Here is a 24,779-nt window from a genome sequence, read left to right on the forward strand (position 1 = left end):
TTACATAAAGGCGCGGCTCTCGCGTTGCAAGACTGCGCGTTGTCACGCTCTCACGTGCAGGGTAGTTCCGCCCCACCCTTATTTGAGGTCAAGTTCACCACAATGCGCAGCAATCAATTCAAGGTTATATAAGCACGTGTTTCGCCGAGAGTGTAGAAAGAGTCCATGATGCATTAGCACACCTTCCCCAGGGTATATGGCAATGAACTCAGCATCCCGCCCATGTTCCACCACCCAAGTAACCACTTGTGAATATACATGAAGGTATCGAACATGAAGCACTCCTCGCTAGAATGCATGATATCAGAAAAGACAGACCTGTACATAAAATCAAGAAACAATAAGCCATTATATCGTGAATGAAAGATGGCATCGCACGCCAGGAAAGTTACACCGTCTCGTCGAAACGTGTGGCGCTCGGGTATAAGAAACAGACGATCCCTTTGCATCTGCTATGCTCATAGGCCACCTGCGCCAGGAAGTAACATCTCGATGCACTTGGTCAGAAGATTGCTTGCCTCATGCAGCAACTCCCACCTCGTCTTTCTGAACATGTCTCTCATAATGATCAACAGTCCCAAGCAAGCATTGCGGTTCGATGTCTTGCTCAAGTCCTCTGGCGATCTGACACCGCCAACACGGTTGAGGTAGAGTACCATATCCCTGACTTTGTCGTCATAGCTTGGAAGTTGGTACGGCTCCTTGACTGGGCCATCAAGCGCGAACCCATACGACCAGACAATTAATGTGGCAAAGTAGAGCACCCATGGCCGATTGAGAAGGTAATCGTCGCGTGCCGAATAGGAGAAACCAGCACTAGATGGGGTGTTGGGATTCAAGCTGTGGTCCCCTGCGACCATGACGTTGGAAAGGAACCGGAGCGCGTAGAAAGTGGCGTCTCGGGCTCGGGCAGTGGGGGCCCACATCTCCTTCATGCGGCGCTGCGCGCCGTTGTAGTCCTGCGGGGTTATCGACCTCCCCAGTAATCTAGGAGCGCCTGCATAGATCTGGCAATCGACGATATCGACGTGCATTGCCATATGCGCCAAGTGATGGAGGACGGTCCGAGATTCGAAGACATTGTCGTCATCAATACCATGCGAGTATCCATAGGAGCTCGAAGCAGGGCGGTCCTCGGGCCGGTTCAGTGAGCTGTCAAAATCCTGCTTCCAAAAGTCAAAAGCACGGGTTAGGGATCCTCGCCACTTGTCGCGTCCGCCCAGTGCTGTCGTTACACCAAGTGAGCTGACTTGCAGATCCCGCTGGTTCATGTGCCACGAAACGCTCAGCAAACCTGCCATGAGTATCGTGCGCCCAAAGGAATTGGTCCGCACTGTCTGTCCGTTCAATGTCTTCTTAAGACCGTCAAGGAAGGACATTGGTTTGATGCCGTTAGAAGTCAGGGATTGTTCGACCCGACCCACTTCGGAACTACTCGTTGCAGACCAGAGGGCTTCGTCGCATGGCAGCGGAAGACGCATCTCGTGAGCAACCATGACAGCGCTGTGGCCAAACATGGTAGCGTGGATGCTGTCCATGACAAAGGCCGCGAATGCTGCCCTCCTAGTAGCCTCATTCGTAATCCAATGGTTCCACCATTCGTCGGGTGTGTTTGCTCCGCCAATACCATTGCTCTTTCCGTCTTTGACGCTAGGAGGCGAGTCCATGGCTGAGCGTCCGATCAACGAGCTGCCCCGCCTCATAAGCGTTAGTGTTGTGGCATGATGGATGTGCGCTCGTTCATGCAATGGGCGTGTAGAGTACATCTTCTCAAAGACTTCGAGAAGGAGCAGACCCTGGAAGATCCATAATTTGGCTGGTGGGCGGAAGTCAGCGTCCATGAAAAGTTCCCAACGCAAGTGCCACGCCAGAAAATTGGCCAGCTGAGCGCAAGCCTGTGTCGTCTCTTGGCCGTAGTTCTTCTCCAAACAAGAGGCTCCGAGGCACATGATGGCGAGCAATAGGAGCTCAGGACAAGTGCTTGCGTTAAAGGTTGGCTTGTGGAGGATTGGCAGCTGCGGGTGGAAGTGGACCCAGTACGAGCTGATGTATGTCTGCATCATGTGCAAACTCAACACATGGCGGCTGTCGTCTTTATCGCCCTCCATGATATCCTCCTTCTGCTTCTTGACAGGTGCATGGTCTGTTTCGTTGAAGCGCAGGTGGATGAGGTCAAGAAGGTCTTTCCGCTTGTCTTCGGACAGGGCAGATTCTGGAAGCGTGGTGTCTAGTATACTGTGAACAGCCATTGGATGTGCAGGTGGTGCAGGGTTATTCAGGTAGCCGGCGACTGAGGGGTCATAGTTAAAATACGGTGCTTGAAGTCCAATTTGGGATGACGCACCAGCTACGGGGTTGATTCCGCCCGGGTAATCCATGGGCGAGGCGCCTCCTGGGTTGAACTGGTTGTCATTGAAGAGCCAGGCAGCGAAGTCGTCGGCCATGGCGAATGGCGAGCGACTGTATCCAGCGCCGCCAAACATTGGTATGGCATAGGCAGAGTTCTGCTCCATTATGGCGTCGGAGACGTTCTGCATTCTGTTGTCTATCTGGCCTGTGGACTCGACACCGTTCATAGGCGTCTGCCCAGAAGTGCCATTGTAAAACTGGTTCTCTTGTTCTCGGGAGACTGGGGTGCCGGCTGGCTGAGGATACTCTGGTGGGGGTAAGGAGGAGAAGGGAGGGAAGTTTTGTTGTGATTGATACGCACTTGCGCTGTTTTGATAGCCGGTCGAGGAGGCGGAGGGAGTATACTGGGATGGGGTAACGGCAGAGTTGTAGGGCGAGCTCGAGCCATATGAGGTGATGTTGGAAGTCTGCGCGCGCAGATCGGGCCGGGTGAAGTTCCCATTACCCACATGTGGGGAGTTGTGGAGAGAGGTGCGACGTCCACTATAGTTGCCCAAAGCGGCCGGACGTGGTGGGGGTGCAAAGTTTCCGGTGGCCTGGGGCTGCATGTCGTAAGGCTTAGCCTCTGAGCCACTGCGGTAGGTGTCGTCGCTCCCCGTCCTCTGTAGCGAGTCCTGTCTGCTGAGGGTGGTGGTGGAGCCAGGAGAGTGGAAGGTTGGCGGCGACATTTGGCTGCCAGGGCCAGCGTTGGAGGCTGCAGAGGGCGGAGAGTGCATGCCGTGCGAGCCCTGGGTCTTGATGGCGTGTGGTTTTGCAGGCGGCGCATTCTTGCCACCGAGTGCAGCTGTTACAATGGGGTTCAGGTTGTGCATGTTGAACGTGTCCTTGCGCAGCAGCTGCGAGCCTCGCGCCGTGTGTCTCTCCTTGTGGCGCGCGCATAGGTCTTGCCGGACAAAGGATCGGTGGCAATCGGGAAAGTCGCAGTGGTAGATTTGCTTGGGGTTGTCTATGCAATGTTAGCCCCGGTGGACGAGCTCTGGCGAGGCATGGTGGAGGTGCTGCCACTCACGGTTCAACTGGTGGCGGTACAGATGCTCTGCGCGCGAGTAGCTCTTCCCACAGCCCTCGTGCGGGCACTCGAACTTCTTGTCGAGGCCCTTTCTGCTGCGCCTGCGCTTCCTCGAGGAGCCATGGCCGTCGCCCTCGGCGTCGCCCGTGTCGCCGTCGTCGTCTCTGTCGCGTCGACGGCCACGGGTGTCGCCGCTGTCGGGCGATGCGGGGGTCGGAGGCTCGTTCGCAGCGCCAGCAGTCGTGTCCATCTTGTCTCGAAACTGCGTCTGGATCTTGCCTAAATCCGACGCGTGCGCAGCATGCAGAGACAGGACTTGCGCCGTCATTGCCAGTGGGAGACGGGGTGCAGGTGTCGTGTGTCGCGACTTGTGTCCCAGCGCGCGTCTCTGGGGCAGAAAGTCGGGGTTGCGTAGATGGTGTAGATATTAGTCAAGAGGCGCTCGGCGATGGGCGTGCATGCTGCTTTGGGACCGACACGGCAGGCGAGAGACGGTGCTGGGGCGGGCACACCAAAAGGGACGGGCGTGGGTTGCCCAGATGCAAATCGGCGTGATCCCAGGCGATGACTTGCAGCTTGACGTCGGAGAGTCTCTGAGCCTCGAGAGTGGAGGCGCGTGTGTGTCGTGTGGTGTAGTGTGGTGGAGAGAACCCTGGCCTGGGGACGTGGGGAAGAACGACTGTCGTGGGAGCAGGCAGGCAAGCAAGCAAGACGGGCGCGGGCACCCTGGGCAGCTAGCTGGTCGCAGTGCAAATGCAATGGAGCAGGAGAGTGGTCAAGGCCCGGAGCCGACCTGGGACTTGTGACTTGTGACGACAAACCACGAGCGATCGGGACTTGTAGTCGTGAGCCGAGAGACGCTTACGCTGCTGGCCTGCGCCTGATGTCCGCAGTAGCCGCGATAAGAACTAACATGCCGTGGCAGTGGATAATGTCGTCTGCACTGCGCTCCAGCCTTTCCTGGCAGAAGCAGCGGCAGCGGCAGTGAGGGGTAGACAGCCCTGGGCCAACCCTGGAATCTTCCGACGGGACCAAGGCTCAGCCGTCAGCAATCAACTTTGATTCCACGGCGGCTGTGATATGATGCTCGTTTCGCCTGAGCCCCCAGGGCACAGAGTGTGGAGAAGCCGCAGCTCTCGGTCGCGTGGGGTGGGCGACCGCCGGCGTGGGGGCTGCTCAAGCACATTTAGCTGGCCTGACCTTCTCCATGGCCGTCACCACTTCTCGTAAACCGCCCCTCTCTTTGGCTGGACTATCAAACCGTCGATATCAACATGTCTGTCTCCCTGTTCATGCACCCTGTGCACGGAGCAGCCCGGGATTCTGCACCAGAGCGCTTTCGACACCTTCTGATTCCAGACCCTGTCTGCAAAAAAGTCATCCTGCCGACTTCTGATACTGCTCTGTTCCTTCGTATCCGTAGACCCTGAGTCGCGCTCCCTGCTCACTCAGCCATCACTCAGCCCAACCACTCCTACAACATGGCCCAACCATCAACTAATTTCCACACCTCATCGCACGCGCGCCACACGCGTCCCATTCGCCAGCATTTACCCAAGTGCTAGCGTCTACTCGGCCCGTCGGCCTCCAATTGATACTTGCATGCTGGACGCCCTACCCCAGGATCTTCTTGCCGCGCAGCGCGACCAGAGACGCATCTACGGACGGGACCCGCCAATGAGGAGCGGGCCGGGAGTCATCCTTTGCTTTTGCGGCAATCAGAGCTCGGCGAGCTGCTCGCATCGCACGCCTGCCCGCATTTGATGTTTGTCCATTTATACATGACTCTGCCTGCGTGCGATCAAGACAGCAAATCGTTGATTTGAGTCTCATCAGCCCTACCCCGTCTGTAGAGACGTTGCACGGTAGTTCATGCTGTACAACACGACACCAGGGAGGACATGAGGGCTGCCTCATGCGACAGCCGCCCCCGACCACTGCCTGGACCAATCAAGATTCTGCACAGACACATTTTACCTCTCTTGGCACTGAGATGCCAGCTACCGCGGAGAATATACAGTATCGCATTGCTTTTGGTCTTCCTCCACGTTTCAAGGCAACAGCATCTTTCCACTATTGATGAGTACTAGCATTGGCCCTGTCTATACAAGTCTCATGCGCACAGATAACGCCCCCCGCGGAGACTATACTGACGCCGCTCGTTGAGCTGCTGTCCTGGTTGGTCTTCAAGGTATAGCCTGGGAGAACCATTGCGCATCTCTTAGTCACCAACGCACCGCCAGCCGCCATTACGCGTCGTGTAGTCGCAACTATCATACGAACTATCCAATTGCGATATTCTGCAAATATTGCACTAATCACGATGGCGAGCACCTTGGAGATCCCTCTTTCCGCACGACGATACAGTTCAGCGGAAATAAACTTTTTCGTCCATGTCATACCGTGTGAAATTACTATATGTAGACTGACGTCAAAATCTCCATCAATCATCTGCCTTGTCGTGTCATTATCCCGCCATCTCCTCCTACACTAAAAATACAGTAGCCTGCCCTCTCGTCAATCAAGATTCAAGATGGGCTAATCCTCAGCCTTCGCTTCATCCCCTTCAGGTGGGTTAGCAGCAGAGTCAGGCTTCTTCACCTGCTCCGAATCTTCACTACCAGGCTTGCTCTCATCCTTGTCGGCTTCAGCATCATCCCGCGGTGATTCCTTTTCGGCATCTTGAGCGTCAGAACTGCTGACCTCGGCCGTCTCGGTAGATGCCGAGTCTGCCGCGATATCTGCATCTTGTTTTCCTTCTTCTTCAGGCGAAGTCCCTGCTAATGTCTCCTCGCTTACACCTTGCTTTGCTATTTCATCCGTGGCGTCCTTGGCTTCTGATGAAATTGTTTCTGAAGCTGTCTCAGCCTCAGCCTCATCCTCTTCATCCTCTTCATCCTCTTCCTCTTCGTCATCTTCTTCGTTGTCTTCGATGGCTGTGATATCTCCATCGCCGTCGCCGTCTTCGTCTTCGTCTTCTGCTTGTGATAATTCGAAGATTTGGGTAACAGGCCGTGGCTGTAAGTTTGGACGTTCCTCTTCTTCCTCGTTCTCTTCCACAACTGTTTGCACTATGGTGGCTCCCACCGATGGGGAATGCCTGTGTCGTTTGGTTGTGCCGGCTGTTGATAGCGTATGGTCTGACATGCCCTCGGCCAGCGTGTTGATTGAAATCTGTGATGACGAATCGGAGGGCTCTCGCTTCATAATCAGAGGTGGCGCTGACGGCTTTGCCTCTGTCGACGGTTCGATGCCCTCGGCCTCTGGAGGAATGGTGTAATTGTCTTCAGGTACCAGACCATATACATCACAGACTGTCTTGTAGAAAATGTATAGTCCTGTCCGTCCCTCGACCTTCCAAAAGACCTCCCGGTGCGAGTACCATGCGTGCGCAAATATTCTGTATACGCGTCTGAAAATGTTGGTCAACTGGCGCATTTGCGAATGCTGTGTCGACTGGTCGGTGCCTAGTGCGAGCCTCGAGGGAAAGTGCTTCGGCGACGTGAGGGTATTGGCAGCCCAGTCGAGGGTGTGGCAGCAGTAGTCGATTGCGCAACACGATTTGGGCGGGTCGTGTACCGCGCATAGGTACTGCCACTCGGAAGCGCGCATCTCTGGACAGGTCAAGGACGAACAAGGCGGGTCGTCTGCGAAGAGGGCGGTGATGATGGAGTTGACTTTCTGTATGAGGAAGCGGCAGAGTTCATACAGCCACAGCGTCCTGTCTATGTTGGCTGGTGATTGTGCAATCTTGAGCGCCATGCTCCTGTCCACTGGCACGGTGCCATTGGAGCCGGCAGGATGCGTCAGCGAGTTGTGGAGGGCTTTGAGGTGTTCGGTAAGTTGGAAAGCCGAGTCAATCTGCGCATCTTGTCAATCCGGCGCCGTCTTTGGTGTAGTCTGCCTCAGCGCACCTCTGATAAGTCTACAAGCGGTGGTCCTTCTGCCATATCCTCCGCCTTTGTCCCCGGCCGTATTCTCCGCTCCGCAGCATGGTCGAGGTTGCTGAACAGCTTCTGCTGCTCTGGCGACGCCGACACCGGTGAAAGCTGGTCTTCTGGGATAGGCGGCGGGCTGGGCAGACGGGGGGAGGCAGGCGACGTCATTTCGGCGCAAAAGTGTGTAGTGGAGAGGGCGATTGCGAAGGCAGTAGACGGCGGCGATCACGTAGGCGGGGTGAGGTGCGTTGTTGACATCGGACATCTGGAGCTTGCCCAGGCGGATGCAGGGCAGTCGCAGGGGTCCTTCCAGCTAGCCGTTACGCGACCGCGCTAACTTCATCGCGCCTCTGTGGACCATTTTCTACATGACTCCGCCCACCTCACGACGTCATCTGCCAGCCATCATGGACGGAAACGTATCAGACGACCAAGTACCCAGCCTCGTCCAGCCAGAGCCCAGCGCCAACGCCGTTCGCGACCAGGATGAGGAAATTCCCAACCTTGTGGCCAGCTCAGACGATGCACCCCAGAGCAAAGTGCCCATCACCATCATCACGGGATATCTGGGCGCGGGAAAGACGACCTTGCTCAACTACATTCTAACCGAGCAGCATGGCAAGAAAATTGCTGTCATTCTGAATGAGTTTGGAGACTGTATGGTCCCTTGCGTCCAAACAAGACACCAGCCTAACGTGCCTTAGCCATTGACATTGAGAAGCAACTCACTGTCTCGGATGCAAACTCCACCTCTGCCCAACCAGCACCTTTTGTGCCTCTAGCAAACGGCTGCATATGCTGTTCCGTCAAGGATATCGGTGTAGCAGCCATCGAGAATCTCATGGAGCAATCCGGCCTGTTCGACTATATACTCCTCGAAACGACTGGTCTAGCCGACCCTGGAAACATCGCACCCATGTTCTGGCTCGACGACGGCCTAGGCAGCAGCATCTTCCTAGACGGCATCGTCACACTCGTCGATGCGAAGAATGTCCTGAAGAGCCTAGATGAGGGTCTAGGCGATGAAGAGAAGATCGAAGAGAGAAAGAAGGCGGCCCATGACGAACACGGCCCGCTATTGACAACAGCACACTTGCAGATCAGTCACGCAGATGTAATCATCATCAATAAGACCGACCTAGTCTCCGAGCAAGAACTGCAACAAGTAAGTGAGCGCATTCGGTCCATCAACGGCCTCGCTCGCATCAAGACAACAACCAAGAGCCAAGTTCCGCAACTTGAAGGGTTGGTACTAGACCTTCACGCCTATGACGAAGTCTCAGATGCAGACCTAAAATTCGCAAGCAAAGGACACAGTCATCTCGATCCAACAATCACCACTTCTACCATCTCTTTCCCTGCTCTAACACGCGACCAAGTCGACAAATTCGATTTGTTCCTCCGCACCATATTATGGGAGGAGACACTGCCTACTGAAGCTGATCATAAGCCTTTTGAAATACATCGCTTGAAGGCTCGGGTTCCAGTCAAGGACGGCAAGATACTTCTTACGCAGGGAGTTAGGGCCATCTACGACACAAACGAGTTGGACGCTAAGCCGGATGACGGAAGTCAAGAGTCAAAATTGGTGCTCATTGGGAGAGCTGTGGATCAGGAGCCGTTTAGACGAAGCCTGATGGCGACTTTGGGCGACTTTTAGTAGGATTTGATGGTCTGATCAAGCATGTTGGAACGTAAAGTAGCAGGCTCATCAAGCTTGCCTATCGGGGTATACAATAAAACAAAAGCCGTGCGACCAAAGAAAGGAGATTTTATCAAACAAGTTGTCCATTCTCTCGGCCAAGCTAGCCTCAGACTTCTTCAAATAACGAACGACTCGCCTCAATCCAACAGTCTATATCTCTTACACAATACCTTTCTCACTACCAACAACGGCATTTTCATGACCATACGACGCATCACCCGACAGAGCCGCAAGGCCAATCTCATGGTTGATCTCAGCCATTCTCTCCTGGTCCTTGAGCGCAGTGCCCTCACTGCCAAATATGGTATCCATCTCCTCGAGTGTCAATCTCTTCGTTTCCGGAACGAAGAACCAGATAAATGCTGCACCAATCGTGGTAACCAATCCGAATAGAATATAGGTTCCGTATGTAATATTTTCGAGCAACTCTGGGGTAATCTGTCCAATGATAAAGTTGTTCATCCAGTTGGAAGATCCACCAAGCGCGGTACCGTATGGTCGCGTAGAGAGAGGCCAGATTTCTGCCATGGTTTGTTAGACGGAGAAGCATCAAAGTGACGAGAAATGGACTTGCCAGCAATCAAGATCCACGCACACGGGCCCCAGGAATATCCAAAGTGGACAACAAAAAGCCAGACCATCACCACGGCCGCCCACCCGGCCGCACGATGATTTGCGAAGTTGTCGATATTCTTGGCGAGAATGACAGCGATGACAAAGTGCGAGAAAGCCATGCCAAGGGCACCGACTGCTAGTACGGGTTTACGGCCCAGACGGTCGATATACAAAACAGCTGGAATAGTTGCAATGAACATGACTATTCCAACAACTCCCGTAGCAAGGAGTGACGTTGTAGTACCGGTCAACCCGATCTGTGCGAAAATCTGGGGCGCATAGTAGAGGACCTGAGAAACTGAGAGTCAGCATACATCCCCAAAGCTGTCATACCAAGTGTTGAGACTATACGTACCGCATTGATACCGGTCCATTGTTGGAAGAACATAGTGACGGTAGCGACAATGACCCTCTTGAACATGGCCTTGGTCTTGAAAAGGGAGGCAATGGCAACGAACTGGAGTTTGAAGATATTCCATGCAGTCTGCTCACGAAGATGAGGAAAGGCCTCAGCAACACTGCGCTTCTCGAACATGGACTGTGCTTTGATTTCAAGAAACTCCAACTCGATGAGTTCATGGTCGATAGGGAGGTTGCGAAGAGATGCAAGGTTGTTCCTAGCTTCATCTTCGCGGTCATGGTGCATCAGCCAACGTGGAGAGAAGGGCATCCAGATCATGCCGATGATAAGGACAAAAGCTGGGACGAGCTGAAGGCAGATAGGTACCAGCCATGCTGCGTTGGACTGAGTCTCTAATGTGGTGCCTCCGATGTAGTTGGTTCCGTAATTGATCCAGAAGCTGATCATGATGCCGAATGTGATGGCGAGCTGTTGCAGCGCTACAAGGGCACCGCGAACCTCGCTGGAGACAGTCAGCATGTGCTCAACGAACAAAATCCGAGATCATGAATGGCACTTACGGAGGTGCACACTCGCTGTTATACATGGGAACTATAACAGAGAGACCACCAACTCCAATACCACTATAAACGTTTAGCAAGAATCCGACCGGTTCAGGATAAGGCTTTACTGACGTGATGAAGCGACCAGCTAGAATCTCTTCATGTCCACCGGAAATTGCAGTAATCTGCACCACGACGCCGATGATGAAGATTGCTGTAGCGATCAAAATGCCATACTTTCGAGAGAAAGCCTCAGCAACAAAACCAGACATGACGGCTCCAAACCAAGCACCAAGTTCCAGGATAGCAGTTAGCCATCCCTTTTGTGTTGGATTGTCAACGTAGCCGTCGGTTTCTGCTCAATGTAAGTACAAGCTGGTGGTAGAAGTTGGTATTACATACGTGCTCCAAAAGATGGCATAGCCAGGATTCCACTGAACATGCCCTGGTTGTATCCGTACAACACTCCTCCAAGACAGGCAAACAATGCGATGAGAAACACCTTTCCGTTCTTCACCAGAGCCCTGGGACCACTTGCACCCATTAGGGCCTGACGTCTTTGGAGTGCGGCATCGAAGCCTGTCGCACCGCCACCTCCTCCAGCCATAGTGATGTTCGATGATCGATATAAAATACGTCGAAAAGCTGACAAAACTTCCAAGTCGAAGTCTGTTCGAGTTGTTCCCCAGGCCACCCTGGAAAGCTTAGAGTTCCTTGCTCGGAGACCCCAGGCTTATGTATGGGGTGCAGGAGCCCGCACCACCATTTGAACAATCATCCAGCACCCCAGTGACGGGACCGCAACAGTGTGGGGAAACAGGCGTCCACACTCTTTCCAGAGCATCGGTAATAAGTGCTCTTTAACCCCTTAAGCATACCAAGAGGAAACGGCCTCTGGGCAACGGGGTAGAAAACGGCTTAAGGAGCGCCGAACCAAGGCTTCATGTACACTAATTGGACGCGGAAGAGAAGGCAAGCCTCCATCATTCTTGGCAATTATGTGCCGCTCGTGCTGTATTCGCCGCTGATGTCGTCCTGTTGCTGTGGACCGGGTGCCAAGGTCTGTCCGAGGAGGATTTAGGCTAAATCGTTGGCAATCTGAGATTCGTGATCGGTCATGAGTGACTTTGTAGGAGTGGAACGCCCACATCATGATGCTCTGAGAGATCTTCCCACGGTTGGACGACAGCTTCAGTAGCTTACTTACAGTATAAGGGGCATAGACTAACACTCTTAAACATGGGATTGCGTATCGTCTTTTCGCGGATATGGAATTCGAGAAGAGACGTGGTGGCTAAAAGATGAGTGATGATGCAAGCAGAGGCATGGCGCTCAAACGGTTGTAACCTACCGATGCAACTACTAATATTATCGGAGAAAGAACAACATATGTAGAAAGGATACCCTCAATGGGAACAAAAATCAAAAACATACAACAGCGGGGATTCGCCAGTGGTCACCCACCTGACTACTAATCCGCCGGTATCTTGCTTAACTAGGGCTGAGCGAACGGGAAGCCGTGATCTCAAGATCCTATGGTCGTATGTGAAGTTACCCACGCTGGTTGTGGTACATGAAATGATTTCCCAAGGATGCTGCTGATGCTTGCAGCGGTTTTAGGCTGTCGACCGGGTTCAAGCCTTTGATGCTCAACCAGAGAACCAGGAATTCGTATTATGACATCGCATTCAGGATGAAGAAGATACTAGGTACTACCGACTACTCGTAGTAGTTGTCGCGCGACTCTACGCGCAACCTGTTGATGTGGATGAAATAGTGACTGAACGACGAAGGCTGACGAAGGCGGCCTGTGGGGGAGGAAAGCCCCACTCAACGGCGTGTTAGCGGAAACGCGTAGGACCCGTGGACGCTTCGGCTGCGGCACGACAATAACATCAACACCAACCCATTTTCGAACAAGACGTTACCGATTTTGCAGACATGGCAGTCTCTATATTCCAGCGAAAGCGTGATCTTATCTATCTCGTCTTCTTCGTTGTGCACCTGCCGGTAATGCTAGGTAGGTCTATTAGTATAGTTGTTCAGTTTGGAGCTCTCTTTTTCATTGGCGTAACAACTTCACATGTACAAGGACTAGATATTTTTGTATCTTGTCTTCTTCTAAAATGACCGAGGGCTTCCCAAATCAACGCATTCAGTCTCCATGTATAAGAAGCAGACTTACCAGTACTGACTCTATCACAGCATTCGATCTGACAGCCTACTACCCAATCCAAATCAAACCCCTCTGGATGTCCTCTCTGCGCGACTGGTACATATCCACGTACGGCGATCGTTTTTTCTACAACGCTCCGGCCTGGTTCCCCGTTCTAACTTTCCTTGAACTTGTCTACCACCTCCCTGTAACCATCTGGGCCATTCCTGCCTTGTTGCGCAACGACCCGCGCGTCCCTCTCGCCCTGTTGGTCTTCGGTATGGAGACCAGTTTGACGACGTTGGTCTGTTTGGCGGAAATGCTGAGTTGGGAGGAGTTGACATCGGCACAGAGGGGTGTGCAGGGACTAGGTGGTATGTATGGGGGTTATCTGGCTGCCGGTAAGTGCCCTATTACGATTTTGAGCTCCTCAGGGCTATAGAAGGGGACAAGAAAGTTGTTTTTTCACCACGCTAACAGGATCAGGTGTCTTCATGACATTGGACTGCTATGCTAGGCTGGACCAGATGGTTGTGAAGCAACACCGGGGACTGAAACCGGTGACAAAGAAGGAGCTGTAAATCATTTTGCTCTTGGGATAGATATCTGAGGATGGTATCACGAAACGCGTTGGAATGGAGACCGAGCGTACCTGGTCGAAGCAGCAATTTCCAAGAGCATAGATGAAGCGAAGAGACTGATACCAAACTTACACAAGAAAAACTATCGACAATCGGACCCCGTTGGTCAAACACATCACTATGCATGCTTTGAATGATGCATGACATCAATCTTCAAATGACTTGCATAGGTTACCGTACGACAATAATATCTGTCCGCTGTGGGATTTTTACAATACAAAAACAACGTTATACTTGTACGCCTCGTGCTCCGCTAACATTCGACACAGCATTTTCATAGTACTGATCCCCTAACACATGTCTACCGTAACGCCGATACCTGCTGGATAGCGCCCCAGTCCAAATGATAACCGTTTCTATTGTACAGCCTTACACGTATCCCAAACCAAACGCCAAAAACTCCATAACGAAAAGAAATAGTATCGATACAAGGAGAAAGTGATAATAGTACGAAAGCCGATGTTGAATGAGTCACAGCAAGTTGAGGAAGTAGAAGAGGGCTTAGCTCTGTACAACACGCCTGTTATCGTGGACCACGCCGATTGGAGGAGATTGCAACCTGCACTTCGCCATGCGAAATCGCCAGGTTTTCGTTCGGCTCGACGATACTGCTGGCAGGCGATGATACTGTACTGAACCTAGAAGGGACTGATTGAGGCAAGCATGTAACACCCAGTATGTGCGCCTCAAACTGGGTCGCATATATCGGTAGGCCGTACATGAGTTTTCATATTATGCGTCAGAGGCGGTACGATGTCTGTGTGGGTCCGTTCTGGCAGTGCTGGTCGTGTATACGTCGAGGCCTGGCTGACTGCGTCGATATTCGCAGGTGCTTGTCGTCATGGTAGTACCGAGAGTTGCAACTTTGGAGAGGAGATTCGTTGGGAAGAAACATAGAAGCCCAAAGTAAAACCAGACAAAGGGAAAAAAACGCCGCTGCTCTTTTTTTTTTGTTGTTCGTTAGTAGAAGACCTTGACAGTCTTTTCATCATCGTCCTCTTCAGCCAACATCCACAGTTCGTTGACCTTCTTGGCCGTCCCAGATCTTTCTTCAAAATCTGCGCCTAGCTTCATCACGCAGCTGAACGCGAGACTCCAGCCATTGACTCCAGACGCATAGAATGCTTCCGCAACCGCAGCCTCGCGACTACCACATTTGAAAAGCTTGTAGATCTGGCGGCCGTTGAAGTGGGAACCATGAATAAATGGGTCGCTAGCTTGGCAGGTGCTGAAGACTAAGCAGTAGGTGAGCGGAACGCTTTCAAGTGCTTGAGACTTTGCGTCAGTGCATTCGCGGCATGTGCCAGCATAGCCATCACGAGTGACGTGTCCAGCAGCGCAGTCAAAGATGTCGTCGTCCGTTGGTGTTGTCATGGCTGCGGACGCCCATACCTTGGGCGTTTCCAGGCTGACTGGCCGCGCGTTGAGCAGGGGAAGTAATTCGTCCGGAGCCCATCGGTTCGCCTCGAGCGTCTTGATACTTCTAAGATGTGCTTTTGTCGGCTTCTCGTACCATATCTCGGAACTGCCGTGTTTCAGAAGCCACTCAAACTCCTTGTAATCTGCCACATGAGCTGACGGCCTTGTCATCAAGACATTACGGCGGAAGGGCGCGATGCGGATCACGCGGCTTGAAAAGTCCGAGATGGACTCGGTGGAATATTGCGCCTGAATGAACTGGTTCGGTGTGTCGATTTCAGCTGTAGGATTGGAGGATGTCACCGGTAGGCCATGGGACGGCTCGGGTGGGGGTGGTGGCTTGGAGGGGTCAGCATCAGATATCCCGAGGAGACGTACAACTTACTGGCGGTGGGAATGAAGCGGGAGGAGACATTCCGACCATGCTGGGAAAGGGCAGCATTGCGGGAGGTGGCGGAGGTGGTGGTGGTGGTGGTGGTGGTGGTGGCGGCGGCTTCTGCTGTCAGCTTATCATGACGAATTGAAAAGACCATGTAACATACAGGTGGAGGAGGTGGCTGTTACAGATGTCAGAATCATTCTCGATGTTATGTCAGAGACGACTCACTGGTGACGATAATGGAGGGCAATCATTCCCCAAACTCGAAAGACCGGGGCCACTACGAAGCGGAAGTTCTGTAACAGCAGGAAACTTTTCCTTATGTTCTGTGAATCCACAATTCTTACATGCCTCGACTCGTGTCTCGGTTTGTCGACTGCTGGAATCCATAGTAGAAGACACGTTCTCGACGAAGACGATGTCGCCGCCTTCCATACCGGCGTCTGGTATGGCAGCGAAGAGTGATGTTGTGACGACGTGCTCGATCGGAAGGCTTTGTGTCTCAGTAAATGTATTGAACAGCTCGAGTTTTGTGGATGTGGGAGATCCTATAAAGTCCTTTGGCTCAGAGCCGCAAAGACCCTAGTTGAACAAGAAACCTCTACTATTACCCTAGAGGTATGAAACGTGGCAAAGTCTCACTTGGTTGATACGGTACTGGAACAAGGCAGCGGATAAGAAGACTTTTAACGTTTTGTGTGCGTAACTGCATACGTATGTGCTGTTGTGCCAGGAGCGCCATATTTAGCGGCTCTTGCCATGCTGCTGTACGCACGACGCTTTTACGTTGAGTAACCATCTCAAATGCACATGCAACTAGCAGCATTGCATCCTAGCACTCACGCGGCTAAGCACATTTCTAGGGCATTCAATAGAATCCGGAATAGATGACGCCACGTATGATTGCAAGGCCAGAAACCCCGTCCTCGGATGACGGCCTTATGTAGACTAATCACTCTGCCCTGTGAGCTTTGTGAGGCGTTGATAATGGTGACTTGACTCGATATTTTCCGCCGTACAGCCATGACTGTGCCGAGCGGCTAGTGCACCTGCCATTTGGTGTGATGCTACACAGTGCGGTCGAAAGTACCATAGTATGCTTGGGTTACAAAAAGCACAGAGATTTACTGGCGACTTGGCATAGTGCATGGGTTGATCGGCAAGCATACGCAGAGTGAGGCGCCCTTGTTCCTTAGCAGTGCGGATCCTCAATGGATTCCTGAGCCTTGTAGATGCATCTCAGGATATTTATCGCAATGAGCAGTGGGCGGGGTACTCCTTGCTCAATCCTTCGATACATTGAAACCTATTAGGTCGCGAAGTTTGCAGGAAAAGGTTCAAGCAAATCTTCGTCATTGGTCGCTCCCACCTGGAGCTGTAAAGCTTATTGGGCCTCGTCAACAGCCGGAAGTCCCCCTACCTGCAGATGTTGGCAAACATCATCCGATAACGCTAGAGGTCGTTCTCTAGAAATCGTTGATGCGGGGCCGAAGATAGGTGTTGTTTCGTTTTGTCCCAAACTCAAGTATCGAGATCGGAGTCGGGCGTCGATCGTATTATCCAGGAAACAGCAACGATTTCTTTGATCATATATCGACCCGCAGTAACGCAACTGCCCGAGCAACAGTATTCAGGAAGATGTCTTCCCGAAGATCCTCGGAATCTGCGCAGTCGACTCATATGCAGCATGCAGGACGATTGCGACACTGTCACACCGCAAGTGCGCCATGTCGTCTGTCATTGGCAGTCGTTCAGGCGGTGAGGGTGTCTATTGAACTCTACAAGTAGAACGTGATACCCGAAGAATCATATGTGTATAAACTTGCCTAGGGCGGTAGCTGGAGATTGTACATGTGTTCAGCCTGTACCTGCGTCCCACAGTTGGTTTGCCAAGCCTGTACCTGACTTCGCACATGTCCACCGGACGTGCATCTGTCGATCTACCATGTGGTCCCGAGGCTCTTATCAGGAGATAGTGAGGCTGGGAGAACGCGTGGCTGGTAAGTTTCCCAGGTATGCGAAGCTGTAACGGATCTTTACCCAAAATCGCAAGAGCGAATAGCTGGGTGTGGAGATTGGCTGCGTCGTCGAGGCGGAAGGAAGGCTTTGGCTCAGCAACGTTCAAGTCGGCGGCCTCCACGTGAGGACACAATCATGTTGAGAGCATCTCCTAACGTCTTGGGATGTCGCAAAAAGTCGAAGTCGAAGTGTTGACGAAGGAGTGATGGAGGTGAATATGTAGTAGAAGGGCATGTCTCGTACTTGAGGACGTACCGCAGATAATAAGACGTTATGAAAGAGAAGGGCGTTCAGACCAAAAGCCCGGCTGGTGCCTTGACCATGGAGTGAGGCGGAAAAGGTGTGGGAAGAGCACCAAGATCTGCCGTGCTGGGATAGTAACAACAGGTGATAGCAAGACTAAGAATGTGAGGATAAGTGAAGCGTAGCTCCCATGACCCCCCACTGAATGCGAACATGTCGAGAGAGGAGGTTTGCGTCAAGGCAGAGTACGTGTGAAGTCAAGATAGAGGTGGAGGACCTCTAGAGGGCATCTAGGTAACAATGGGGAAAACACGTGATTCCTCGGCGTTTAGCGTGGAACGCGCCCTGAGAGGATAGGCGTCATCGCAGCTTCCCAAGCTCGCAACTCGAACGCCGAAGGCATCTCCACATCGCCATCCTGCCCGCATACACTCTGCTCCCGCATCCGTTGACAAGAAGCCTGCGCTGAAGCAAGCCCTCGTCGCATCGCCACACGCAACTCTCCGTACACGGTCGAACTAGCGCATCACCCATCCAGCAACCACAATGGCGAACGGGTCAGTTGCGCCCAAGGAAGCTCTGCGGCTAGCATCAAACTAATAAAAGACAGCTGGGCACCCATCATCGGGCTCATAGTCACCGTCATCTTCTGCGTGGCAGCGTGGTTCCTAGCTCCCAAAGGCGAGAACCAAACGTACGTTTACAACATCCCTTCGTCAAAGTCCACATCCACGCCTTCCAAGCCCTGTCTGCGCACAAGATCCTCTTTGGAGCGGCTCTTCACTACCCCCGAGGATCACAGTGCAGACGGAGGCAGGCGCGTCCACTTCACCGACGACACGGGCAGCCATGGCCACGACAGCGAGCAAACCTTCGCGTCCGCATCTGAGGCGACAACTTGAGAAGCAGAGAGGCAGTGAGAGAGATCTTGGGCTAACTTGATTGGACAGGGTCTGGCGATCTACGCTCGTTCTGTCTGCCGCTGCCATGTACATCATGTGGGCCATTACCTTCCTCGCGCAACTCTACCCGCTCATCTCGCCCGTACGAGGCGACTTACGGCCAGAATACAATGGAGGGCGCTAGGGTATCAAGTCTGCGGACGGCAAAGGCGTGAGGAATGCGCATGCAACAACGACAGAAAGCACCACAGCATATGCCGAAAGGGCACATCATGCTAAAGCAAATGTGCACCGGCGATCTGCATCTGGCGTCGTTGGCCATGGGCAACCAAAGCAGTGCATTGATGAACATTTAAGCGCATGTGTATAATTGGTTTGGCGTATTACGGAGCTTCTTCTTGGCTTGTACAAATATCAAATGGGTATCATTGTTTGCAACCAGAACGCTCATGATTCATCTTGCCGAATCGCGTTTCCTACCCAGTCCCAAACATTGCCAGCAACCGTCCATTCACTCAAGTAGCCTTCCCATCCAGTCCCCAAGCCCGCAGCTCTCAGTAAACCCCATCCCACCAGCGTCTTCATCCCTGCCCCGATACCAACCAGCATACCCGCTCTGATATATCCACAATCCATGACTATCTTCAGCGCAGCGATATTGTTCACTATCACTGCCCAACTCACTGCCGTCGCAGAACTAGGCAAATCGTAGTCCCAGATGATGAGCAGTATAGGGAACAATTTCGTGCAGCTACTAACTAGCAGAGCAGTCGACAAGGGTGTCGGAGAAGGGAAATACGGTATACACCTCTGCCAGAGTCTGCGCGCTGCACCCGGTAGCCGCTCCGCATCGAAAGCGCACAATATGCGTATGGGTAGATGGAAAGCCAGCGTAGACAGCGTGACCAGGCAGAGGAAAAATAGGTATTGCAGGCCCAGCGGATGTGCTTGCAGTACCACCGCGTTCGTTATCCCGTCGTATGGCGGTACAAGTGGGCTCGTGGACGTCGTGTTCGTAGAAAGCGACGAGGACGAAGGATGGTACGGCGATGCGGCAGGGAGAGGCAATTTTTCGATCCGCGCCCACGTCAGATAGACGTCAAAGAGGAGGAGCAGTATTGCCAGTCTTAGAACCGAACGCTGCAGAACACCCTTTTGTTAGCTCCTCTATCCAAAGAAACATGAACGAGTGAATACTTGCATCAAAACGACTATCATCCCTCCCCAACCGATTAAACAATAAATGCCGATAAACCTCCGGCTTGATCAATACCAAATCGATAAACAGAACCACAAAGTCATGCTCGACGTATTTATCCGCAAACTTTTTGCACACGGGACACTGCGTGAGGCGGACACCTTTTCCGAGCGCGCGGTCGTCGGCCTTGGAGTACGTCGTGTAGAGGGTGCGCACGGGGGTGCGGCAGGATATGCATATTGGCATCGCAGCGAATGGCGGGTTTGTTGTGCGGGTTATCACATGGCGTGAGGGAGGTAGGAATTGGTATGTGTGTGTTTGTTGCGCACGGCGTTGTTGGGGAGGATGCGGAAGTGATGATGATAGTTGTGCAAGCGCGTTCGGCGCGGTGTTTGAGGTCGGACTTTAGGAAAAGCCCCACCCCCCAGGTTCGTTGCCAAATGCACGCTGCCAAAATAGTCTCATGCTTTCAGTCAAATGTCCTTCCATTACAATATTTCATTCAAGAATACGCTAACCTTGATTATGCTCCGTCTTGGTCTTATGTCCTACAAGATTGGTTGTAATACATTCAATGCTTTTGACGCCAATCCCCATCCTCATGCCACCTATTCAACGCCTCGTGCTGCAAGAATGCTAACGAAGAGAGAGAGAAAACAACCCAAAATACGCAACCATCGCTCCTGTATATCTCAACAACGTTCCCGCTTTGATTCCCTCCTCTTCAGCCCACGGCCCTTCAGCGCGCGGCTTCCTCGAGCGTGGCACTGACGTCCCTCGCACGCTGGATCCAAGCCTGGTCGTCCATGTCTCGCCCCAAGACATCGCTGCTCAAGATGATGCGCATTACTTCTGCAAGGCCGATGGCGTTCTCAGGACCGCCGAATAACGCGCCAGTCCGTCTGCTTACTGCACCCCACTGCTCTACGAGGTAGATTATCCATTTCACAAGCAGTTTGCGGTTGCGACCAGCAAACGGCGGTTCTTGCGCATACCATAGTGCTTCTAGGGTAGCGACCAGATTCTCAAACGGCGCTTGGAGTTTGAGGAATACATCAATCGGCCACGTGAGGTTGGAGTTGAGTGCAAGGTTATGCGCATTCGGGGCGTTGGCGTCGTGTACGTAGAATTCGAGGTCATATTGGAGGAGAAGCTGCAGGACGATGTTCACTGGGAATACGTTGTCGTTGAGATTGGTACGGTGACCGATATCCTCGACCTTCAGTGCGACAATCTCCCAAGGCGCTCCTTGACGATCAGCCAGAGCGTTCCGGTGAGTTTGGTCAATAAGGTTTGTCCATGTCGAGCGGATATCAGGTACGTTGCGGTAGTCGGCAGCGTGGTAGATCAGTAGGCATATGTCGTAGTATGCTGCTTGGTCGGCATAGTCGTGGTAAAGCTAGACAAACGTCAGTAAAGTCATCATTAGTGATGTGTCGTGAGAAACTTACTTCGTCGAGAGGATGGATCTGGCCGTTGAGGTGATCAATGACATCTTCTCTCCGCTTCCCAGTAAGTCGCTCGTCGCCCTTGATTCTTTGCAAGACATCATCTTGAATATTCGCAATGTCTAGGTGATCGCTGATGTTTCTTAGGAGCTCCTGTCTTGACTGCCTGTTGCGCACCCCATTTTCCGCGAAGCCATTCATCCGTGTAGAAGCATTGGCCTTTGCGCGCGACAGATACTCTATCCTCTTCTCTAGTGTCAAGGGTAGAGTGCTCTTGGCGAGCTGGTACTGTGTCTCCGCAGCGCTGAGGTAGTCGTTGTAGTGAGCATAGTAGCGCCACAACAGATCCGCATGTGCCAGGTTTGTCTCGGAGCTTTGCCGCAGGTAGTCGACTACAAAAGGAGAATTGATCTCCAGCAACCGCTCAGCCCAGCCGTTCTGCATATACCAATCGTACAAGTAGTTCTGGAAAACCTCGTCTTCTGAATTGTTGATCTGCTCGTACGCTTCGTGCTTGCGACGAGTGACCTGTGAAATGACACCATCAGGTACGGGGCCCTGGGTGTTGTATGCCTGATCCACAGCTTCGACGACCTTGCAGATCAGCGTGTAGCAAGAGGCGCGCTTGTCAAAGTATTCTCGGCGGATGTCATTCGAATCGACACTGCTGTCACCCTTGTCTCGAATCCAAGACAGAGCTTTGTTACCCCGGTCCCATTCCTGAGCGACTCTCAGGGCAAGTCTGATAGCACCTAAGTGGCATGTTAGTACTTTCGAAACACGTATTGTTGATTGACCTTACCAGCATAGAACTCAAGTTGAATATACTGGTCCACCGTGGCAGCCAGATTCTCGTAGCTTAGACTCTTGGCGACCTGCTCGAACAGTCTCAGACTATCATTGAGCAAGATACGTCCGCGTTCGGCATTTGCACCGGAATCAGCAGCCTTCTTCAAACTCTCTTGCGCCTTGAAGATGACGACGTCGTCTGAGCTGCAGAAACTACCGCACTTTCTCCGCAGAGCTTCGGCAACTGATTCAACATTGGAACCCTTGGTGATGTTGCGGTTTACGATAGCCTTGACGAGCTCCCTTGCAATCTCCCTGCCTTCTTTGACAGAGAAAAGACCGTGGAAGGTGAGTTGGCGTACTCTTCCTTGTAGTTGGGGATCCGGCAGCAGTGCCAGAATATCTTCTAAACGCTCTTCAAAAAGCACCAGAACGAAAGATATCCCCTCGACAATGTTGTTGACCATCTGCAACAAGCTAGTGAGCGCCCTGTTTTCGCCTTGGAGCTCTACTTCTTCTTGCCGCGATGATGCGCGTCCCAGTGCCTCCGGCCCGGCCAAGCCTTCGATGAAGGACCTGTTCGATTCGAGGAACTCTTGGAGTTGAGCCAGAGAACGTTGAACTTCTTGCAACTTGGCGATTGGGTGTGTCGATGTGAGGACAGGTCCGGTCGGTGTGGCGGTCTCGGTAATAATGGGAGTATTCCAAATGGATCGGACAATACGTGACACATACATGGCAATACCATCGTGCCTGGGTGATGCGCGGACATTCTCTACACTCAAACCTTCTACTGTCGCGCTCTCTGTCAGGTGTGCTTTCCCGCCAAATTCTATAAAGACTCTACGGGCAAAATCAATGACTTCGGGATCAGTGACCTTTGCGATGCGTGAATCGGGTCCGACATCCGAACCTTGACCGCACGCAACAGCCAGAGCCGTAGCGGAAGTCTCGGCCAGACCGTATTGCTTCGCGAGCTTGCGGATGTCGCCCTCAGCACCCTCCTGGCCTCCATTCTTCACGATGGAAGCAAATATGTCGACAAGTCTTCTTCGTCGGACCGTTTCGATGCCGTGCGATGTGATGATTGCATATTCACACAGGGGTTTGTCGAATTGGGTCGAAAGCTCATTACCGAAACCGAGAGGTTCGTTCCTCGCCGAAAAGGGTTCTGATACCAAGCCAATGTCCTGCACCCTGCCCACGAGTTCTGTATACAAGCAAGTCTCGGTGTATCGTGGAGGTTCCGAGCTCTCTCGCTGACCCAATAGCCCAGAGTGCGGCGCGGAAACAAACATGTGATGATTTTGGTCGTTTGGCGATCGTAGGACAAAGGAGAAGAAGGCGCCGGGCGCGTACCGCGTTGCAACGGTGGTCTCCCTAAGATATCTTGACTCGAATCCGACGGCTGTGCCCCCCTGGTATGGCTGCACCTGAGTTGAAGTGCTCTGCTGCGAAGGCTGTTCGTCGTTGGGAGGGAATCGAATGTGTCGGAGTTGCATACTGTTTGGTGCGCTGGTGCTGTTGGCACCCCACTGCCCACCAGATGTCGTGCTCAGATACAGCCTACATCCGGACGACGTTGTGGCCATCAAAGACAGATTGTCTGCTTCGGTGCTCGAGATGGGGCTCAGATGGACAATCTGCATCTTGTCCAGGACGCTTGTCGGCCGCACAATGTGCCCACACATTGTCTCGATCTGTGTGCGTGTCCGGGTGAGACAGCTCTCGAGAACGTTTGGCGCGCGCATGTAGTAGACCTTGATGGTACCGTTGGTCGAAAGGGTGTACAGGACGTTGCGGGTGTCGTCGATTACCATCTGCTGAATACCGGCCTGTCGTGTTGGCCCGTAAAATGGTAGTGCAGGTAGGCCAATAGAGGTTGTGACGTGGTTAGTCTTGCTGCACTTGCTGGAGAACCACTTGTCTTCCTGCTGGTAGTTGAGCTCATACACGTCCTCGGTCTGGCCATCGCCGAAGAAGATGCGCCCGGTTGTTGTCGAGCCGGCGATTGCAGTCACGTTGATCTTCCTGACCGAGGTCGACAGTCCCGTCCGGTACATTGTGATGCCATGGACGCCTTCGGAGCCTCGCTGGCACTCGACGGCGATAAGGAAGATGTCGGAGACGGTCGCGACGACGAGCAGGTATTCGATGGTGCCGACAAAGACACCAGGTCGCGGCTTGACGAGCTTGACACATGTGATGTTGCTTGGTTGCTCTTCGAATCCGACGAGCTCGGGGTTTGGATGTGTGTAGTCCCAGAGGTAGACCTGGTTGTCGACGACGAGCCAGGCGTGGTTGATCTCAGCGAACAGGCCCATGCTCGTCGACATCTGCGTGTGGTCGACCTGCTCAAAGACGGCCTCTGGAAGTTTGTAGGAGCGCAGTTTCTGGAAGGGCGCCCATGCCGGGCTGTTGGGCAGCTCGTACTCGCCCGAGATGCCCTCTATGCGGCTTTGTTAGCACCTCGGCAAGCTTCTGCGACTGTTACGTGACTACTCACGTCCAATGTACGCCTCGAGCGCAGGGAAGCGGTTGTCCCGATCCAGCATGCTGTTGATGGTCCGTGATGCGCGATCGATCGGGCTCTCTGTGGGCGGTGCAGGCAGCGCTTGCTGCTGCGGCGGCGGTGGTTGCGACATGGAGCCAGTCCGGGCGAAACCAGGCCGGTTGGGCGCTGGTGTGTTGACAAACGCGCCGGGCGTGGGGCGCTGGGGCGTCGCGGGCGCCATCTGGAAGGCCATGATGGACTGACTGTGTGTGCGAGTTGGCGTGTTGCGCTGGTCGTGGCCCGGGGTGAGGGCGAGCTTCAGATGGAGGTTGGGGGAACGCGCCGGGGAGATGGCGTGCACATGAGCTGCGCGCGGCGGTTGGGGTGGTGACGGGGAGAGGAGGGCGCGCAGAGAAGGAGATTCACAAAAAGTGCTCTGGCGCAATTGCGACGCTGAGGCTCACTCAGACACAAGCTGCAAAAGTGACGGCGGTCCACAACAAAAGAGATGCT

General features: G+C 53.1%; 8 protein-coding genes across 8 annotated transcripts; 3 read left to right on the forward strand and 5 right to left on the reverse strand.

Moving 5' to 3' along the window:
• Positions 1 to 458: 458 nt before the first annotated feature.
• Positions 459 to 3,746, reverse strand: ACET3X_001160 (uncharacterized protein; the record flags this gene model as incomplete). Its single annotated transcript, XM_069446420.1, has 4 exons — positions 459 to 2,290; positions 2,345 to 2,656; positions 2,711 to 3,355; positions 3,419 to 3,746. The coding sequence occupies 4 exons, from the start codon at positions 3,744 to 3,746 to the stop codon at positions 459 to 461; spliced, it is 3,117 nt and encodes a 1,038-aa protein (XP_069311402.1).
• A 2,112-nt stretch (positions 3,747 to 5,858) lies between these two features.
• On the reverse strand, positions 5,859 to 7,610 carry ACET3X_001161 (uncharacterized protein). Its single transcript, XM_069446421.1, has 2 exons — positions 7,333 to 7,610; positions 5,859 to 7,279 (listed from the first exon to the last, which is right to left on the reverse strand). The coding sequence occupies exons 1-2, from the start codon at positions 7,522 to 7,524 to the stop codon at positions 5,957 to 5,959; spliced, it is 1,515 nt and encodes a 504-aa protein (XP_069311403.1). The 5' UTR covers positions 7,525 to 7,610; the 3' UTR covers positions 5,859 to 5,956.
• A 153-nt stretch (positions 7,611 to 7,763) lies between these two features.
• ACET3X_001162 (uncharacterized protein) lies at positions 7,764 to 9,016 on the forward strand (the record flags this gene model as incomplete). Its single annotated transcript, XM_069446423.1, has 2 exons — positions 7,764 to 8,013; positions 8,061 to 9,016. 2 exons carry the CDS (start codon positions 7,764 to 7,766, stop codon positions 9,014 to 9,016), a joined length of 1,206 nt encoding a protein of 401 aa, XP_069311404.1.
• A 204-nt stretch (positions 9,017 to 9,220) lies between these two features.
• On the reverse strand, positions 9,221 to 11,186 carry ACET3X_001163 (uncharacterized protein; the record flags this gene model as incomplete). Its single annotated transcript, XM_069446424.1, has 6 exons — positions 9,221 to 9,582; positions 9,636 to 9,966; positions 10,032 to 10,539; positions 10,598 to 10,660; positions 10,712 to 10,934; positions 10,982 to 11,186. The coding sequence occupies 6 exons, from the start codon at positions 11,184 to 11,186 to the stop codon at positions 9,221 to 9,223; spliced, it is 1,692 nt and encodes a 563-aa protein (XP_069311405.1).
• Positions 11,187 to 12,520: 1,334 nt separating this feature from the next.
• ACET3X_001164 (uncharacterized protein) lies at positions 12,521 to 13,315 on the forward strand (the record flags this gene model as incomplete). The annotated part of the gene is made up of 3 exons (XM_069446425.1): positions 12,521 to 12,599; positions 12,785 to 13,135; positions 13,221 to 13,315. The coding sequence occupies 3 exons, from the start codon at positions 12,521 to 12,523 to the stop codon at positions 13,313 to 13,315; spliced, it is 525 nt and encodes a 174-aa protein (XP_069311406.1).
• Positions 13,316 to 14,335: 1,020 nt separating this feature from the next.
• On the reverse strand, positions 14,336 to 15,236 carry ACET3X_001165 (uncharacterized protein; the record flags this gene model as incomplete). The annotated part of the gene is made up of 2 exons (XM_069446426.1): positions 14,336 to 15,133; positions 15,180 to 15,236. The coding sequence occupies 2 exons, from the start codon at positions 15,234 to 15,236 to the stop codon at positions 14,336 to 14,338; spliced, it is 855 nt and encodes a 284-aa protein (XP_069311407.1).
• Positions 15,237 to 17,981: 2,745 nt separating this feature from the next.
• On the forward strand, positions 17,982 to 18,521 carry ACET3X_001166 (uncharacterized protein; the record flags this gene model as incomplete). Its single annotated transcript, XM_069446427.1, has 3 exons — positions 17,982 to 17,992; positions 18,046 to 18,129; positions 18,386 to 18,521. The coding sequence occupies 3 exons, from the start codon at positions 17,982 to 17,984 to the stop codon at positions 18,519 to 18,521; spliced, it is 231 nt and encodes a 76-aa protein (XP_069311408.1).
• Positions 18,522 to 20,274: 1,753 nt separating this feature from the next.
• Positions 20,275 to 24,519, reverse strand: ACET3X_001167 (uncharacterized protein; the record flags this gene model as incomplete). The annotated part of the gene is made up of 4 exons (XM_069446428.1): positions 20,275 to 20,934; positions 20,987 to 21,735; positions 21,786 to 24,221; positions 24,279 to 24,519. 4 exons carry the CDS (start codon positions 24,517 to 24,519, stop codon positions 20,275 to 20,277), a joined length of 4,086 nt encoding a protein of 1,361 aa, XP_069311409.1.
• Positions 24,520 to 24,779: the final 260 nt, after the last annotated feature.

This window comes from Alternaria dauci, chromosome 1, assembly GCF_042100115.1.
Source record: "Alternaria dauci strain A2016 chromosome 1, whole genome shotgun sequence".
Taxonomy (NCBI): Eukaryota; Fungi; Ascomycota; class Dothideomycetes; order Pleosporales; family Pleosporaceae; genus Alternaria; species Alternaria dauci.

What these genes read in the sequence shown, in the direction of transcription:
- ACET3X_001161 (XM_069446421.1), bottom strand. Translation starts at nt 7,524, where the DNA reads ATGACGTCGCCTGCCTCCCCCCGTCTGCCCAGCCCGCCGCCTATCCCA. An exon ending in CGCTTGTAGACTTATCAGAG is followed by an intron (nt 7,280 to 7,332) that starts GTGCGCTGAGGC and finishes CAAGATGCGCAG; the next exon opens with ATTGACTCGGCTTTCCAACT.